This window comes from Ovis aries, chromosome 18 (assembly GCF_016772045.2).
Source record: "Ovis aries strain OAR_USU_Benz2616 breed Rambouillet chromosome 18, ARS-UI_Ramb_v3.0, whole genome shotgun sequence".
NCBI lineage: Eukaryota > Metazoa > Chordata > Mammalia > Artiodactyla > Bovidae > Ovis > Ovis aries.
The window spans coordinates 32,398,624-32,418,123 of NC_056071.1; the positions used below are offsets into that span (position 1 = coordinate 32,398,624).

The window sequence follows — 19,500 nt, forward strand, 5'->3', positions numbered from 1 at the left end:
GTCTTAAACCACTGAGTCCTTTAGTAAGTGGAATAAGCCCTGTTCAGCATCACTTCCACACCATTATGTCTATTCCACACTGTGGATCTTGCCTTTATAGTCTGATCATGATGGTTTATCTCCTCTACATGGAGCAAGGAATCTCGTGTCCAATATTTCTCACATTCTTGGTGAAGAAGGGGTCTCAATACACAACCACCCTGGTGATCTAAAATGAACCACGCAGACTTTCTTTGATGTATCATAATGACGCCCAGGTTTCTGGGATTCAGGCACCTGAGGGCTTAAGGACTGGCTAATGCAACCACCGTCCCCCCCTCCCCCCCGACCCCACACCACCCAATGGATGAAAACTTACCAGAGGCTTTAATTAAATTCAAATAAATAGTCCATTCTGACTACAAAAAAGTGGTTTGGGGCTTTCAGATAAGGCTCACGTGACAAAGGCCAGAACATGGAAGGGGACGACTCAGGCTTAAAAGACCAGAAGGAAGCAGCAGCTGCTCAGATCTGGGCAGTCTTCCTGGAGAGATGGTCCTGTTCTTGCTCCTGGTGGCTCTTCTGTCCCCTACTGGGGAGGCAGGTGAGTGACGGTCCCACCCTCAGAGGCCCAGTCCCACCCCACATGGACTGACCTGCCCAGATGCTACACTCATGCACAGCCTGGGCCTGGTCCATCTAAGAAAATTTCTGAACTCAGGGAAACCCTGATCCCATTTCCCCTATTCAAACTTTGGCTCCATGAGCACAGTGGGCAGGCTGGAATCTTTCTTTCAGGGAAAATCATCGGGGGTCATGAGGCTAAGCCTCACTCCCGTCCCTACATGGCGTTTCTTCAGTTCAAGATTTCAGGGAAATCTTACAGATGTGGGGGTTTCCTTGTGCGTGAGGACTTCGTGCTGACAGCAGCTCACTGCCTGGGAAGGTGAGGAGCAGTGCCCGGGCCCCCATCCCTCTGCTGAGCCCTCCCAGGGAACCCTCTTAGGAGCTGCAGACCTGTGCCACCAGGTAACATAGGAAGCTAGTCAGACACTGGGGAGAGAGGGACAGGTCAATGCCAGTCGCACATGGAGAGAAGGGACTGATCAAACCTGGAACATAAGGAAGCCAAGGTTGTGGCCTGGAGCCCTCTGTGCTAATATGAGAAATTCATGTTTTCCTTAGAGATAGTCAAGCTCGAGCAGGACTGAACACCCTCCGTGGACTACAGGAATTGCCATCCGCCCAGGCTGCCAGGGAGCAGACAGTTTAGAGATGCTCAGCCCTATGGCCCACTGCCTGGAGTTTCGCCACACCCTCCCCCTGCCCTGCCCCAAGTTTTGCCCTGTCCCAAGCTGTGCTCTTTCCTCCTGGCTCCTGGACCAGTTCTCCTGTGACACCCCCTCCCTTTCTGCTCTCTGTGCAGCTCAATCAGCGTCACCCTGGGGGCCCACAACATCGTGGACAGAGAGAGGACCCAGCAGGTCATCCAAGTGAGAAGAGCCATTCCGCACCCACACTATAATGATAAAACTTTGGCCAACGACATCATGTTACTGCAGGTGGGACTCGTGGCTGCACTGAGTCTGGGACACTTCCATCCAGGCTTCTGCATCCCCCATGAACTCATTCCTGACCCTCCTCCTGTATAACCCCTCCGTCGTCCCAATGCTGAGAAGAAGGCAAACCCATTACTGTCCTGCAGCCTCTGTGGGCCAACAGTAAGTGAGAATGCTTTTCCTCTACATTCAGCTGACTAGGAAGGCTGAGATGTCGGATGCAGTGAGCCCCATCAATCTGCCCAGGAGCTTGGAGAAGGTGAAGCCAGGGATGATGTGCAGTGTGGCCGGCTGGGGGCAACTGGGGGTAAATATGCCCTCTGCAGACAAACTACAGGAGGTGAATCTTGAAGTCCAAAGTGAGGAGAAATGTATTGCACGTTTCAAAAACTACATCCCCATCACGCAGATATGTGCTGGAGATTCAACCAAGAGGAAGAATTCTTTCTCGGTAAGATCCCCAGTGTTATCCGTGCAAAACCCTGGGCCCAGCTGAGCTGGGAGGATGGGTGGCTGTGGGAACAAAACCCGTCCCTGTGTCCCCGACCTGTCCTCCTATCTGGTCACTGCCCTGTGTCCCTGGGGGGTGAACACTGCCCCACAGTCACAAATGGGTGGAAGCTTCTTGCAGGAGGAGCAGCAGGATTCTCAATTCCAGGATGAAACCTCAGGACCAACAAGGCCCTGATATCAGCCAGGACCCCTAACTGAGCCCACCCACCCCAGGGTGGCAAGAAGACCAGACCTGAAGAAGGTGAGCTCAGCCCTTGCTCTCTCTGCCCACAGGGTGACTCTGGGGGCCCACTTGTGTGTAATGGTGTGGCCCAGGGCATTGTGTCCTATGGAAAAGATGATGGGACAACTCCAGATGTCTACACCAGAATCTCCAGCTTTCTGTCCTGGATCCAGAGAACAATGAGACGGTACTAACGCCAGGGATCAGCATGACGTGTCCTTGAGATAGGCCCCTCCATCTTCCCTGGGATTGGAAGCATTGGTCAAAGTGTGTGGAGGAAGGTTGCCTGGAACTTAATAAACATTCATCTCTTGAAAGTAATCACTGATTGCTCCATTATTTACAAATTCATTAGGTACCTTCTTTGTCAGGGAAACATCTGTTTACATTTCTGATCTGTTAGCGGCTTCCCCCTCCAGCACATACACTGCTCCTCCCACCCCCACCTTCGATTCTCTGGAATAAAATCTTCTGCTGTACCTACAGCCAGCTCCCTCCAGTCACATGTCCCCAGTGCCAGCTCCCCCTCAGGCTGCCCGTGAGCTCCATCAGAGAAGGGAGACCCCTCCTCAGGAACACAGGACCCTCTTGTCCACGACCCTTGTGTCTCATCCATATGCCCTCCTCCTCGTCAACACCTCCCTCACATCCCAGTGTCCAGGGGCAACAGAAGAGAATCCAGATTTGGAAAGGGGACCGCCTGAGAAACTCTAGGGTCGAGGGGGGCACTTGTCCACCCTAACAGAAATGGTGGAGGTTTACAAAGGTGTGGCTCACCCCATGAGTGTTCCCTCCCTGCATCAGAGGAGACAGAGGTCAGAAGCCTGAGAAAGTTTCAGGAGGCCTTCAGTATGCCTAGGGCCAGCTTGAGTTCCTGTCACAGCCCTGTCTTGGAGTCCTGGGCCCAGGGCTCTGTGCAGCCTCTGGTGTCTTGAGGGCACATCCTCCTTCAGCCCCAAGTGACCTTCAAGGAGCTCCTCCACCTTGGGCTGAGCCAGCCTCTCCCATCTCCATCATTCCCACATGTATGTATGTTTCTATAAAGGAAAGTCATAGTAATAAAAATTTTTAGATGCAAAGTATCCTAATATTTCAAAGGTGTCCCATACCCAATAGCTTATTGAATAATTTTTTCTGTTCTATCTTTCAATAATCTCTGAATTTTCATGTAAGAATCTATAGAGGAAACGAATCTCATTTTTAAAACATGCAGCTTAGAGAAACGAATCTCATTTTTAAAACATGCAGCTTAGAGAAACGAATCTCATTTTTAAAACATGCAGCTTAGAGAAGGCTGGGCTAAACAGAAGTGATTCGCTGGACGTTTGCATGGTGAGTGAACTTCCACCATGGCAAAATGTATTTTGCGTGTAAAAGCAACACATATAATCATGTAAAGATAACTAAATACAGAACATATAAGTAAGAAATTTAAAATTGCCTACAATTTCACCACCTGCAGATCATCATCATCAATGGTTAAGCTTGTGTCCTTCCGCTCTGTTTATTCATAAGATGCTCTTGCTACAACTCACTGGGACTTGGCTTGTTTAGAACTCCTGTGATCTTTTCCATTCCTCTTTCTTCTGTCTCATACTGGTGACAGTGTTGGAATCATCTGCACATGTTCAGGATGGCCTGGCCCAGAGACATCAGAGACATAGTTCTCTTGTCTCTGGACAGGGAATATTAGTGGAGAGTAATTATTAGGATGATCACCATCACTTATCTCATCACCTCACACCAGTAACCAGCATTTTTGGAGAGGAAGTCTCTTCCCCTTACAGGAACCCTGATTTGGATGGGACAGCCCCAGTCTCAGCTCAAGGGATGCTGGATACCTCAGCACAAGCCAAGCCAGTCAGGTCACTGAATGCTGAAGGACCCAGTGATGGTTGGTTTTGGTCCAATGAGCATCAGGTCCAAGACTTTTGTTCAACACTGTGGGATAAGAAAATTTCTGTCACAGAATATTTACATTTGAAGAGCTGATTGTAAGCACAACAAAAATGTGAGGCTGGAACCCTGGCAAGATAGGAAATGGGGTTGTTATTTGGTTCACTTCGGTGAGTTCAGGTCTATCTGCTCCCAAACCAAGTTCAGCCACTTCCTCACACTTGGCAATGAGCAGACCCCTCATCATAGTACTCACCAGCTTGTCCTCTACCCACCTATTCTAGGTCTACCTCTGTGTCCTGTCAGCTTCACAGGGTCAGGAGCTGAATCTCTCATATCCCTGAACCTCCCCTATTGAGTAATTATTCATAATATTATCAGAATCATGAAAGTACCGAGAGTGGAGAAGTGGAGATTCAATTACTGAGAGGCTCCTGGGGATCCAGCTCCTCTTGGTGTGATAGGGAAGAACTTTGATATTCTGTTAGTTAATCATTAATGGTATATTGCTATAACATTAATTATACATGATGACACATCTCTGGGAACGCTGGCTCCCAGGTAATGAGCTTTAAGCTAAAATACTTTTGTTTAGCTCACAGGAAACAAGCCAACTGATGAAAGACTGCAGGACAGAAGAAATTAACACAACCATCCTGAGGCTAGTGGAACCAGGAAATGTTTGACTTTACTCCATTCCCTTCTAGTATAAAAGTAGTCTGAATTCTAACTCAGGTTAGGTGGTTCTTTGAAACACGAGTCCATCATCTTCTTGGTCTGCTAGCTTTCTGAATAAAGTTGCTATTCCTTGTTTCAACAACTCATCCCGTGATTTATTGTACTGTTGCTTGGCAAGAAGTACAAGTTTGGACTAGATAACGCTGGCTGCACCACAGGCTTCACTTTGTTATTCCTTCTGGTGAGTCTTTGTGTGCGAGTGTGGTGATGGTGTCATTCTCTCCCAATCCAGGGCAGAGAAGGTGGTCGTCTGTAGAATGCTGACACCCAGCTAGGGGGGAGTGCACCGCTGGGAGGTCTGTGGGGACACTGAGCCTCCCTTCCTTCCTTCCCCTGTGCTTTGTGTCTGGAAGGAAGAAACCCCAGCAGCTGTGACCTGGACAGACCTTCAGGAAGATGCTGCCACTTCTACTCCTGATGGCCTTTTTTCTGCCTCTTGCGCTGGGACTGGTGAGTGACCACCCATTCCTGAGGGTGTAGCCCATCTCACCGAGCCTCCTGCAGTCCCGACCCTTCTGCACAGCTCTAATTTCTGAACCAGGTCCCATCCCAACCAAGAACACAAGTTTGATGCCACATAGAGACTCAGCAAGGAGAGGTGGCAGGCAAGCAGGGAGATTTTCACTAAGATCTTTCATGGGTCTCAGGCTGTCTCTCACCACCAGAGGAATGAGTTGTGCATTTGGTAGAGGATGTGAAGCTACAAAACACAAGTAAGTAAAATCCCTCACACCATCAGGAAAAGACAACTCAGACACACCAACCACAGTACAGGAGTTGTCAGTGGACCCAGCTTATGAACCAGTGCCTTCCACCCCTCACTCCTGTCCAGCATAGGAGCCAGGTGTGAGATTGCTTGAAGGTGCTAGATGACAGCACCCAAAGGTCTCCATGTGTCTTGGACCTTTCCCAGGCCCCAAGCAGCTCCTTTTCTGCCCCACCTCACCTTCCTCTCAGGCCCTTAGCTACTCCACTGTGGCAGTGCCCTCCACCCACCCCTGTGACCTGAAACCCCAACAACCTCCACCAAAAGGTAATGGGAGGCCACTTGTGCAGCCAAAGAACATTATCTGAGATCCTGGGATGTGTTATGCCCTAGGACATGAGGATTTTAGAAAACTCACCTCTATAAGTTCCTCATGCAAACTCACATTCAGTTCAGTTCAGTTCAGTCGCTCAGTTGTGTCTGACTCTTTGCGACCCCATGAATCAGCACACCAGGCCTCCGTGTTCATCACCATCTCCTAGAGTTCACTCAGACTCACGTCCATCGAGTCCGTGATGCCATCCAGCCATCTCATCCTCAGTCGTCCCCTTCTCCTACTGCTCCCAATCCCTCCCAGCATCAGAGTCTTTTCCAGTGAGTCAACTCTTCACATGATGTGGCCAAAGTACTGGAGTTTCAGCTTTGGCATCATTCCCTCCAATGGAATCCCAGGGCTGATCTCCTTCAGAATGGACTGGTTGTATCTCCTTGCAGTCCAAGGGACTCTCAAGAGTCTTCTCCAACACCACAGTTCAAAAGCATCAATTCTTTGGCGCTCAGCCTTTTTCACAGTCCAACTCTCACATCCATACATGACCACAGGAAAAACCATAGCCTTGGCTAGACGGACCTTAGTCGGCAAAGGAATGTCTCTGCTTTTGAATATGCTATCTAGGTTGGTCATAACTTTCCTTCCAAGGAATAAGCGTCTTTTAATTTCATGGCTGCAGTCACCACCTGCAGTGATTTTGGAGCCCCAAAAAATAAAGTCTGACACTGTTTCCACTGTTTCCCCATCTATTTCCCATGAAGTGATGGGACCGAATGCCATGATCTTCATTTTCTGAATGTTGAGCTTTAAGCCAACTTTTTCACTCTCCTCTTTCACGTTCATCAAGAGGCTTTTTAGTTCCTCTTCACTTTCTGCCATAAGGGTGGTGTCATCTGCATATCTGAGGTTATTGATATTTCTCCCGCCAATCTTGATTCCAGCTTGTGTTTCTTCCAGTCCAGCATTTCTCATGATGTACTCTGCATATAAGTTAAGTAAGCAGGGTGACAATATACAGCCTTGACATCCTCCTTTTCCTATTTGGAACCCATCTGTTGTTCCATGTCCAGTTCTAACTGTTGCTTCCTGACCTGCATACAGATTTCTCAAGAGGCAGGTTAGGTGGTCTGTATTCCCATCTCTTTCAGAATTATCCACAGTTTTTTGTGATCCACACAGTCAAAGGCTTTGGCGTAGTCAATAAAGCAGAAATAGCTGTTTTTCTGGAACTCTCTTGCTTTTTCCATGATCCAGCGGATGTTGGCAATTTGATCTCTGGTTCCTCTGCCTTTTCTAAAACCAGCTTGAACATCAGGAAGTTCACGGTTCACGTATTGCTGAAGCCTGGCTTGGAGACTTTTGAGCATTACTTTACTAGCATGTGAGATGAGTGCAATTGTGCGGTAGTTTGAGCATTCTTTGGCATTGCCTTTCTTTGGGGTTGGAATGAAAATGGACCTTTTCCAGTCCTGTGGCCACTACTGAGTTTTCCAAATTTGCTGGCATATTGAGTGCAGCACTTAATTTCACAATATTCCTGAGAAAGCTCCCAGAAGCCCTTCACTCATGTCATTGAAAAGCACAAGACACAGTGTCGCTCCCCCAGGGCTGTCTGTCACCTCAATTTCCCCTCAGCTCCAGCCCTGCCCTGAAGTTGCCGGACTGTCACAGCTCCTGGGCTGTATCTCCTGGGACTCCATGCTCCTCATATATCTACTCTGTTCTCTGTGCAGCTCAATCAGCATCACCCTGGGGGCCCACAGCATCAAGAAGCAGGAGAGGGTGCAGCAGGGTCAAGTGCTTTTTTCCATGTAGAAAGATGTGTCCTTAAAGACACCACAGAGACATTTATTTTCCTGAGCACCACTTATTTAGGAGGGGGAAAAACAGTTTCTCACCACTCTCTGCCATAAAACTCCATCATACACCAAGGGTTCTATATTTGTGTAGAATGTCTCAATGTGTGCGGGGTCTCTATCTTGTCATCTATGTCTCTATGGCACCATCAGTACCACACTATCTTCATTACTATGACTTCATTTGCTAAAGCAAGAGCTCCTATCTTATTCTCATTCTGGAAAAGCCTGTCTTTTCCAATGTTGGCTACTGGTTTTCCACATCTATTTAGAACCAATAAAGTCCTGTGAAATACTTCCTGAGTGCAATGAATTTGTAGATCACTTTTTGGAGAATGAATACCTTAAAAGTATTTTCTCTTCCAAACATGAATGTGGAATATCTTTATGATTTATACTTAGTTATTTGACCATTTCCATGATTTTAATGTTTTTTTTTAAAATTTCATTTTCTAACTATTATTGTATAGATAGAGAGATGATTAATGTTTGAGTTGACTCTGTGCCCAGAAAATTTGACAGTTACTAATTATAATAATTGATCTGCGGGTTCCTGGCTATTGTTGTTGTACATTATATCTTGAATATCCACAGTTGTATTTCCTCTTTCCCTGTCTTATACCTTTTACTTCTACTGCCTGCTTAACTGTAGTGACTAAAATCTCTTGTATATTATTGAAGAGAAATGATGATTATGGCTGTCTGTGTGACCTTGTATTGTTTTGCTCTTGAATGAAAACATAGAACATTTCATCAGTAAGTATGTTGATTGGTGTGGGATTTTTGCAGGGATCATCTATCAGAATGAAGACCCTTGTTTCTGCTCCTATTTTTTAAAGAAATTTTTAAAATGAAGGATAGTGAGTTCTAGTCGATGCCTTTTCCCCATTCAGTTGAATTATTATTGGTGTTTCTTCTTTCATCAATGTGTTGTGTTACAGCAATTGTGTTTTGAATGAAAGCCACTCATCCTCAGAAAAACCCAAATTAGAAATGATCTAATACTTTTGCTTATGGACTGATTTGATTACATCAATACTGGAATAACATTAACCCGAAATATTCTCCTCCCATATTGTCATCACTGGGTTTGTCATCTAGGTTTTGCTAGTCTCATACGGGGCCCTCGTGAGGATGGGACCATCACTCACCTGCCTCCCCAGTGGGGAACAGAGAAAGGGCTGCCAGGTGCAACAACATAAGGGACCCTCGTGACAAGAAACCAATGTGCCCAAAGGACAGCCAGCAGCAACCACTGGGCATGTGTGAGGGAGCCTTCAAGTGATTCAGCTTCTGGGCTTCAAGCTTCCCTGACACCAGTGGGAGCAGATGGGTGCTGTTCACATTGTACCATGAGCAAATTACAGATTCATGGGTCAAGCAATTTTGGTGTTATTTTAAACCACTCAGTCCTTTGGTAACTGGAATAAGCCCTCTTCAGCATCACTTTCACACCATTCTGGCCAGCCCACACCCTTAATCTCACTGTTCTTATCTGATCATGATGGTAAGCTCTCCTCCACCAGAAGCAATAGAGCTTATCTTCAGTGTTTCCCACAGTCTCACCCAAAGAGGTCCAAGACACAATCTCTGTGATGATCTAAAGAGAACCACAGCAATGAAGACATTCTTTGATCTATCATCCTGAGGCCCAGATCAAACAGTGATGTGACCCTTTCTGAGAAGCCTGCTGTAATAATGGCCACAACAGAGGAGACACTCAGGGTTAAAAGATCAGACAGAAGCAGCAGCTGTTCAGATCTTATCAGCCTTCCTGGAGAGATGGTCCTGTTTTTGCTCCTGGCAGCCCTTTCTGTGTTCCCCACTGGGGAGGCAGGTGAGTGATGGTCCCATCCTCAGAGGCCCAGACCCACCCCACATGGCACAGACCTGCTTAGATGTTACACTCATGCACACTCTGGCCCTGGTTCATGTAAGGAAATTTCTGAACTCAGGTCGAATTTTCTCAAAGACCACCAACCTTGGTCCCATCTCCCCTCTCCAGCCTTTGCCTCCATGAGCACAGCAGGCAGTCTGTTATCTTTCTTTCAGGGAAAATCATCGGGGGCATGAGGCCAAGCCACACTTCCATTCCCTATATGGCATTTGTTGAATATCAGGTTTCAGAGGACATTTTCAGCTGTGGGGGTTTCCTCGTGTGTGAGGACATTTTGCTGACAGCAGCTCACTACTTGGGAAGGTGAGGAGCAGTGCCCGAGGCCCACCCTCTGTTGACCGCTTGCAGGGGACATAGGAAGCTCTTCAAAAGTCCAGGTGAGCTTTGGGGAGAGAGGGAGAAGTGAATGCCAGTGGCACATTAAAAGAAGCAACTGATCATACCTGGAATGGGAGGAAGCCAAGGTTATGCCCTGGATCCTGGAGTATACATGTGAGAAATTCACGTTTCCTTCTGTGACTGTCAAGATGCTGCATGACTGAACACCCTCCTGGACTCCAGGAAGTCCTCCCTGACTCTGCTGCTAGAAACAGACAGCTCAGAGATGCTCAGCTCCAGGGCCCATTGCCTAGAATTCTCTCCCCTCAAGTCCCACCCTGTCCCAAGCTGTGTTCTTTTCTCCCAGCATCTGGACTGTATCTCTTGTGACATCTGCTCCCTCTCTGCTCTCTGTGCAGCTTAATCAATGTCACCTGGGGGCCCACAACATCACAGAACAGAGAAGATCCCGCAGGTTAGCCCCATGAGAAGAGCCATCCACCACCCAGACTGTAATGGTAAGACTTGGGTCAATGATATCATGTTACTGCAGAGGGGATGCATGGCTGCACTGGTTCTGGGACACTTTCCTTCCAGGGTTCTGCATCCCCCATGACCTCATTCCTTCCCTTCCTCCTGTATGACCCCTTCCGTGGTTCGAGCACTGAGAAGAAGGCAACCCCATGACTGTCCTGCAGTCTCTGTGGGCCATCAGTAGGTGAGAATGCCTTTCCTCTTCTTCAGCTGATTAAGGCTGATTTGACAGATGCAGTGAGCCCCATCAATCTGCCCAGAAGCTGGCAGAAGGTGAAGCAGGTATAATATGCAATGTGGCTGGCTGGGGGCAACTCGGGGTAGGTATGCCCTGTGCAGACACACTATAGGTGCTAGATCTTAAAGTCCAAAGGGAGGAGAAATGCATCACTTGCTATGCTGGAGATCCAAACAAGAGGAAGAATTCTTTCTTGGTGAGATCCTCAGTGTTGTCCATGCAAAACCTTGGGTTATCAGGAGCCGCATTAGGCATTACTGACAAAATGGAGGCATGGCTCCCAACCCCCTCTCCTCGTCCCGCAGGCACAGACCCTGGATGAAGGAGTTAGCTCTTGTGATTCTGACTTGTTCCTTCCTCTCTTCGGTTGAGTTAGCTGGAAAGAATGTTAAGGTGCTTATTGTTCTTGAGAGAAGCATGAGAAAGCACAAAGCCTTCTGCGATGATACCCAGAAAATAATCTATAAAGTAACCACTGACATTTGTTCAAGGATTTTTACAAAGAATGTCCCAGGATGAGCACGTAGGCTGCAACTTGAGGCCATGGGAAGGATTGTTATCTGAGACCTGTTTGTGAGGGAGATGTTTTTGGCAAAAGAAGTTTGCTGAGTTTAGGGTTTAGGAATAATTAAGAATAGCTAGAAGCCTTTTTAGGAGATAGTGAGCTTAGGATACTAGGGGCAAGCAGGATTTAGAAAGATAAGAGATAAACTGAGGAATGTGGTAGGCAGCCCAGACATAAGCATGAGTTACAATGTAATCACAAGTAAACACGATTCTGAGAGAATTGCTGAAACAGGAACTCTGTTTGAAGGGCAACAAGGAGATAATAAATCTGGGTGAGGGGAAGCTGAAAATGTAAAACCTCTGACCTAATCCTTTTGAGAAAGTATGAAAGAAGACGTGATGCTTGAAATAAACACGTAGTTCCATACCTCAAGTCAGAAGCTACATCATTCCCCGCCAACACCGCTCACCCTTTCAGGCTGATTCCCTGGCTGCTGGAGCTGGACTCCAGCATTGGGCCAGGTGAGCTGGGAGAATGGGGGGTAGTGGGAGTGAACCCCATGCCTGTGTCCCCGGCCTGTCCTCCTCTCTGATCTCTTTCCTGTGTCCCTGGGGGTGAACACTTCCCCAAAGTCTTATATGGGCAGAGGCTTCGTGTGGGAGGAGCAGCAGGTTTGTCAATGCCTGGATGAAACCTCAGGATCAACAAAGGCCCTGATGTCAGCCCAGGCCCCTCACAGAGACCATCCTGGGCATCAGTGGGGAGAATAACTTAAAAAGGTGAGCCCAGCCCTTGCTCTCTCTGCCCACAGGGTGACTCCAGGGGCCTGCTGATGTGTAATGGTGTTGTCCAGGGCATTGTGTTCTGTGGAGAAGAGCATGGGAGAACTCCATATGTCTACACAAGAATCTCCAGGTTTCTGTCCTGGATCCAAACAACAATGAGCCAGTACAAATGGCGGGGATCAGCCTGAGGTGCCCCTGGGATGGACCCCTCCATCTTCCCTGGAATGGGTGCACTGGGCAAAGTGGGTGAAGGAAAGCTGCCTGGAATTTAATAAACTTTCATCTCTTGAGCAGAAATCACGGATTCCTCTTTTATTTACCTAAACACATTTGTTAGGCACCTAGTCTGCCAGGCAACCATCTATTCACATCTGATCTTCCTCCTTCAGCACATACACTGCACCCCACCCCCACCTTCCAACTCTGAAATAAAAACTCCTGCTGCACTGACAGCCAGCTCCCTCCAGTCACATGTTGCCAAGGCCAGCTCCACCTGCAGGCTGCCCTTGAGCTCCATCAGAGAAGGGAGACCCCTCCTCCGGAACACAGGACCCTCTTGTCAATGACCTTGTGTCTCATCCATATGCCTCTTCCTCATCCACACCTACTCTCCTATCCCCCATCCCATTGCTCAGAGGGCAACAGAAGAGAATCCAGATTTGGAAGGAGGGCCACCTGAGAAGCTCTGGGGTTCAGGGTGGCACTTGTCCATCCTAACAGAAATGGAGGAGGTTTACAAAGGTGTGGCTCACTGAATGCAGTCCCTCCCCGAATCAGAACAGACAGAGGTGAGAAGCCTGAGAAAGTTTCAGGAGGGCTTCAGTCTTCCAGGCCCTGCTCGAGTGTCTGTTGCAGGCCTGGCTTGGAGTCCTGACCTCTAGGGCCCTGTGAAGCCTCTGGTGTCTTGACAGCACATCCTCCTTCAGCCCCAAGTGACCTTTAGGGAGCTCTTCCATCTTGGGCTGAGCCAGCCTCTCCCCAACTCCATTATTGCCATGTCTGTGTGTATGTAAATAAATTTATCTCTAAAGGAAAGTCATTGCAATAAAAAGTTTTGGATTCAGGGGTATCCTAATGTTTCAAAGATTTCTTATAACCTATAGGTTATTAACTCAATTTTTCCTCCTATTTATCAATAATCTCTAAATTTTATATCTACGGATGTATTTGGGAAAGTTGCTAATTTTTAAAACATGCAGTTTAGGGAAGACTAGGCTGAAGGGGAGTGGTTTGCTGAACATTTGCATGGTGAGTGAGTTTTGACAGTGCAAAATGCATTTTGGATGGAAAAGCAACTGACATCATAGTTAAATACAGAACATACAAATAAGAGGGTTAAAAGAAGTGCAGCATTCCATTATCCTCAGATCATCCTTAATGCTTAAACATATTTCCTTTTGCTCTTTTTCTATTGGTTCACAAGATGTTGTTCCTTCAGTTCACCTGGGATTGGGTTGCATAGAACTCCTCATGCCATCCTTTCCATTCCTCTTTCTTCTGTCCGCATACTGGTGAGAGGGTTGGGGTCAAATTGCCAACATTCGCTGGACATGGAAAAAGCAAGAGAGTTCCAGAAAAACATTTCTTTGTGATTTATTGACTATGCCAAAGCCTTTGACTGTGTGCATCACAATAAACTGTGGAAAATTCTGAGAGAGATGGGAATACAGACCACCTGACCTGCCTCTTGAGAAAATGTATGCAGGTCAGGAGGTAATAGTTAGAACAGGACATGGAACAACAGACTGGTTCCAATTAAGAAAAGGAGTACGTCAAGGCTGTCTATTGTCACCCTGCTTATTTAACTTATATGCAGAGTACATCATGAGAAATGCTGGACTGGAAGAAATCAAGCTGGAATCAAGATTGCTTAGAGAAATATCAATAACCTCAGATATGCAGATGATACCAGCCTTATGACAGAAATTTAAGTGAAGTTGCTCAGTCATGTCCGACTCTTTTCGACCCCATAGACTGTAGCCTACCAGGCTCCTCTGTCCATGGAATTTTCCAGGCAAGAATACCGGAGTGGGTTGCCATTTCCTTCTTCAGGGGATCTTCCCAACCCAGGGATCGAACCCAGGTCTCCTGCATTGTAGGCAGACGCTTTTACCATCTGATCCAATGTGAAGAGGAACTAAAAGCCTCTTGATGAAAGTGAAAGTGGAGAGTGAAAAAGTTGGCTCAAAGCTCAACATTCAGAAAATGAAGATCTGGTCCTATCACTTCATGGGAAATAGATGGGGAAACAGTGGAAACAGTGTCAGACTTTATTGTTTTGGGCTCCAAAATCACTGCAGATGGTGACTGCAGCCATGAAATTAAAAGACGCTTACTCCTTGGAAGAAAAGTTATGACCAACCTAGATAGCATATTCAAAAGCAGAGACATTCCTTTGCCGACTAAGGTCCGTCTAGTCAAGGCTATGGTTTTTCCTGTGGTCATGTATGGATGTGAGAGTTGGACTGTGAAGAAAGCTGAGCACCGAAATATTGTTGCTTTTGAACTGTGGTATTGGAGAAGACTCTTGAGAGTCCCTTGGACTGCAAGGAGATCCAACCAGTCCCTTCTGAAGGAGATCAGCCCTGGGATTTCTTTGGAAGGAATGATGCTAAAGCTGAAGCTCCAGTACTTTGGCCACCTCATGTGAAGAGTTGACTCACTGGAAAAGACTCTGATGCTAGGAGGGATTGGGGGCAGGAGGAGAAGGGGACCACAGAGGATGAGATGGCTGGATGGCATCACTGACTCAATGGACGTGAATCTGAGTGAACTCCGGGAGTTGTTGATGAACAGGGAGGCCTGGTGTGCTGCGATTCATGGGGTCGCAAAGAGCTGGACACGACTGAGCGACTGAACTGAACTGAACTGAATTGAAAACAATGCTAATGGTAATTCCCAAGGTTGTGATGGGTAACCCTGGAGAAGGAAATGGCAACCCACTCCAGTATTCTTGCCTGGATCCTGACATCTGTATATATTCTATTTCAATCAAATGAGCTTGATTCCTCATGTAAGATTAGGAACCCCAGCACCCCTGGAACAACATTGACATTCCCATTAGCGGGACTAGATTTCCCTGCCTTTGAAGGTACAGCAGAAGGGCCCTTTGTATGAAATGAGGGAAGTCTAATTCTGAGGCATAAGCTTTGATAGCAAGATTCATAAAATAGAGATAACTCTACCTAATTCACAGGATTGTTATAAAAGTAACAATACATCTAAGAGAGTGACAATAATTGATATTCATGAGCTCTTTAAGGTCCTAATTCCAATCCCATTTGCTCTTATTATAATGAATGTAAAGCCCAACCGTAGAGTATGGTCTCTTCCCTTACCTAATATTCTTTCATCACGGTCTTCTGCCTATGAACATTTGGTTAGGAGGGAGAGAGAGATGCAGACTAATGTTTTTCAAAATGCCAGTAACGATGCTTGAAGTGGGGTGTAGCTTGCATTTTAATCTGAGTGGAATAAGATGGGCTGCAAAGGAGTGGCAGCTTAGGCTGCATTGCACGTGAATAAGGATGAGTATTGTTTCCTGCAACTTTGGATTCATTTGTATGTTTGTAGGTTTGTGCCTTTGTACTCACACATACCTATGGTATAAGTGTTGGGTCTTTTTGCAAATGTATTTCCTACTGTGGTCACTGTCTTAAACGTGCATATGCTTCTGAAATCTCAGTGTAAAGACTCTCCCCCACCCATGTCTCTGATGGGCCTTAATCAGCCGTGCCTGGGAAGGACATGAGCCCTCCACCTCCACACCAATGAGGAACCACACTGAAGAGCTCATCCCTGAGGCCAAAACTTGGAGGTTCAGGCCTCAGCTTCACCTCACACAAAAAAGAGGGCATCTCTAGGGGAAATTCTGATTAGAAAGACGCAGGCACATTATGAGAGAAGAGAACATGACCAGTCACTTCCTGTGGTTACCAGCCTGGCCCTGCCCTCACTTGTTGGGGGTGAAAAACCCAAGACTAGAAAACAGAGGCAGCACGTGCCCTGGGCAGCCTCTCTGAGAAGATGCATCATCCTCCTCTCCCGCTGGTGCTCCTCCTCCTCTGCTGCAGATCCCAGGCTGCTGAGTTGCCCGGCCACTCCTTCTGGAAACTGCAGGATCAACCCCTAAAATAAGATTTACTCGGAAGATTGCTGACCCTTAAATAGAAACCCAGGCTTTCTCCCCAACACCTCAGAGTGAAGTTTCCCCTTGGGCTGTGCACACCCTCTCTCTGCAGCCCATGGTCGCTCCCAGGAACAAGGAGCCCACCTTGATTGAGGGAAAGCCCAGAGCAGGGGCCCCAGGGGTGGTCTCCTCTGCATGGAATGTGTGACACTGAGCTGAGGCCTGTGTTCCCTTCACCTTCTGGCCTTGCAACTTGGCTGATCTCTGAGCAACCTGGGATATGGAGATGGTGGAGACAGGTACCTGGAGAGCTGGTCATGCACGGGGACAGAGGAGGGTTGAGTGAGGGCAGAATGGGAGTGGGGGGAAACCTTAGGTGAGTGTGACTGCGAGGCGTCTGAGGCCAGCTTGCCTGCTGTGCCTGAAGCAGAGGCAGCAGACACCAGAGCCACCAGAGGAAGAGGGCAGAACACGGGGCGAGTGCGGATTCCAGAGACGCCTGTTCTGACTTGCAGCCAGCCGGTGCACCCTCTGTGTTCAGGCCCTGGGGTTCTGTGTTCCAGGGGAGATCATCGGGGGCACAGAGAGCAAGCCACACTCCTGTCCCTACATGGCCTACCTGGAAATTGTCACCTCACGGGAGAAGCAGGTGGCTTGTGGTGGTTTCCTGATAAGAAGGGACTTTGTGCTGATGGCTGCGCACTGTGCAGGAAGGTGAGACAGTGGGTCCTGTTTATCTCCAAGTGGGAGGTGAGCATCCTGGGGAGCAACCAGGAACAGCTCCTCGGGGCCTGAGGGGAGCTCCTAGGGCTGGGTCTCTTTAGGGAGAGACAATACTTGGCCTTAAGGAAATCATTCTCAGAGTGGAATGGCTGTCCTGACCCTTAGTCACTGTGAGCTCAGCTCCTCTCAGGAGAGAGGACCTCATCCCAGTGCCCCCCTTCTAAAAGCAGCTCCCCCTCCCCAACCCCGACACAAAGGATGTGGACTCACCCTTCAGGGGCCCACCCAGTTCTCGACCACTTCCTCCATGCCCTTTTCAAGAACTGGCCTTTAGTTCCTGGGGACCTGAGCCCACCCTTTCCATGGGAGACAGAGAACAGGGTCCACCTGAGACCCCACCACTCCCCCCTTTCCTCGGACACCTCTGCCCCCAGAGAGGTGGCCCTCATTAGGGCACCTTGATTAGGAAGTACCTACCCTGTCCCCTGGGTCCTTCAGAGCCCACTCACTCCCTGGCGTCCGGAAGACCCTGGAGATTATCTCTGTCCCTGAGAAAGCTCTTCCTTGAATAAAGCCTGAGCCCCTCCCATACATGAGTAGTTCAAAAGAGGGAGGTGGGAAGAGATCGCTGACCCTTGGAGAGACTGCACACCCTTTCTCAGAGTGGGCATATCTCAGCAGACGCCCCACCATCAGCGTTTCACCTTGGTCTTCTCCCTCACATAGGTCTGTAACAGTCACCCTCGGTGCCCATAACATACAAAAGAAAGAAGACACATGGCAGAGGCTTGAGGTCATAAAACAGTTTCCTTACCCAAAATATGAGCCTGTTGGTCTCCACGACATCATGTTACTGAAGGTGCAAATTCTTCTTCCTCTTCTCCACTCCATGTTCTCCAGGCTTCCTTCCCCGCTCTCTGTTCTCCAGGGCTTCTCCTTCAGGTCCCATTACCCTCACACTTTCCCAACCTGCCTCTCACCAGCACCCCTCAGCTCAGCCTCTGGGAGGGGCTCTAATGTGGAGCAGCTGCCCTGTCCCTCCCTGGTTGCCTACACCCCTCCCCAAGCCCATTTCCATCACTGACAGCCCTCATTTCCTTCGCAGTTGAAGGAGAAAGCCAACCTGACCCTGGCCGTGGGGACACTCCCCCTTCCATCCCCTGTCACCTTCATGTGTCCCGGGAGAATGTGCCAGGTGGCTGGCTGGGGAAGAACAGGTGTGAAGGAACCAGCCTCCAGCACTCTGCAAGAGGTGAAGCTGAGACTCATGGAGCCCCGGGCCTGCCGCCACTTCCCTGCTTTTGACCACAATCTCCAGCTGTGTGTGGGCAATCCCCAGACACAAAATCTGCATTTAAGGTGATTCTCAGACTATGGTCTTCCCCACTAATCACTGTCCAGGGTGCAGACACCTTTAGAAGGAGACGGAGTTAGGAGTGTCAGCCAGTGACAAAGTGTGAGACCTCAGGTCTAAGGAGCTGGGACTGTCCCTCTTCAGATCATCCTCCCTTTGCCCCGTGGGGTCTCTGACCAGGGTCTGCTCAGGGTCAAGGGGTGCCTCCCAGGGTCAGGGGGTGCCAAGAAGGAAAGAGAACAGCATCAGAGACGTATCACCTCATGAGGAGCCCATGTTCCCGAGCCTGATAACAGGTCCGACCAACTCAGAGTTGGGACCACAGGGAGGAGGAGGTGGTTTCCCGGCTCACCTTCTCTCCCTTTCCTTCTCTTTCCACAGGGAGACTCAGGGGGCCCTCTTTTGTGTGCTGCGGTGGCCCAGGGCATTGTCTCCTATGGACTGTCCAGTGCAAAGCCCCCGGCCGTCTTCACCTGGATCTCCCCTTACCGGCCCTGGATCGATGAGGTCCTAAAAGAGGATTAACCTGGAACCTGGGCCAGCCTGAGGGGAAACCAGAGCAGGACTCCGGCAGGTTCTCTGTGCCACTCACCGTGGATCTCCTCTGGTTTTCCTCTTAAAGCCCTGTCACGTCCCTAATCCTCAGGAAGGCTGCTTCAGATCATAGAATTTCCAATAAATCTCAGTGAACACCCGGCTTCCAGACCTGAGTGTGTGTCTCCTCTCTCTTTTCCCAGCATCAGGAATTCCAGAAGCCCTGAAAGGGGGGAGTGTGGTGTGTGTGTGTGAGGGACAGAGAGGATACAGTGAAAAACAATAGGGAGAGAGAGAAGAGAAGGGGGTTCCCTTGAGTGGCAGGACCCCTATGTCCATCTTAAAGAAGAAAGTAGAGCAGATCCTCCCCTGCCGTCATCATCAACTCTGAGCCATCTTTAGGGCTCTTCAGAATCACTAGGAACATGCTGAGTTGCAGGGTGTTTACAGCATCCCTGGCCTCTCCCCATTAGGTACCAGTATCAACATTCCCTTCTCCTCCAAGTTCTGAATCAAAGATGTCTCTGGGCTTTTCTAAATGTCCCCCAAGGAATATGTCATGGTGGCGGAGGTGGGGGTGGGGTGGGGAGGGGTTAGGCAGGGCTTTGTGAAGGAGCTGGGCAGGAATCACCTTCAGTATTTGGTTCACACTGGGCCCTCCTGACTGTCCACCTCAATA

General features: G+C 48.5%; 2 protein-coding genes across 2 annotated transcripts; both read left to right on the forward strand.

Moving 5' to 3' along the window:
- Positions 1–509: 509 nt before the first annotated feature.
- On the forward strand, positions 510–2,593 carry MCP1 (mast cell proteinase-1). The gene is given in 5 exon segments (NM_001009472.2): positions 510–583; positions 778–925; positions 1,406–1,541; positions 1,732–1,989; positions 2,325–2,593. Coding segments are annotated over 5 exon segments (738 nt in total). The 5' UTR covers positions 510–531; the 3' UTR covers positions 2,469–2,593.
- Positions 2,594–16,109: 13,516 nt separating this feature from the next.
- LOC101107261 (mast cell protease 2-like) lies at positions 16,110–18,812 on the forward strand. Its single transcript, NM_001009757.1, is given in 5 exon segments — positions 16,110–16,509; positions 16,774–16,924; positions 17,660–17,792; positions 18,039–18,292; positions 18,669–18,812. Coding segments are annotated over 5 exon segments (690 nt in total). The 5' UTR covers positions 16,110–16,490; the 3' UTR covers positions 18,802–18,812.
- Positions 18,813–19,500: the final 688 nt, after the last annotated feature.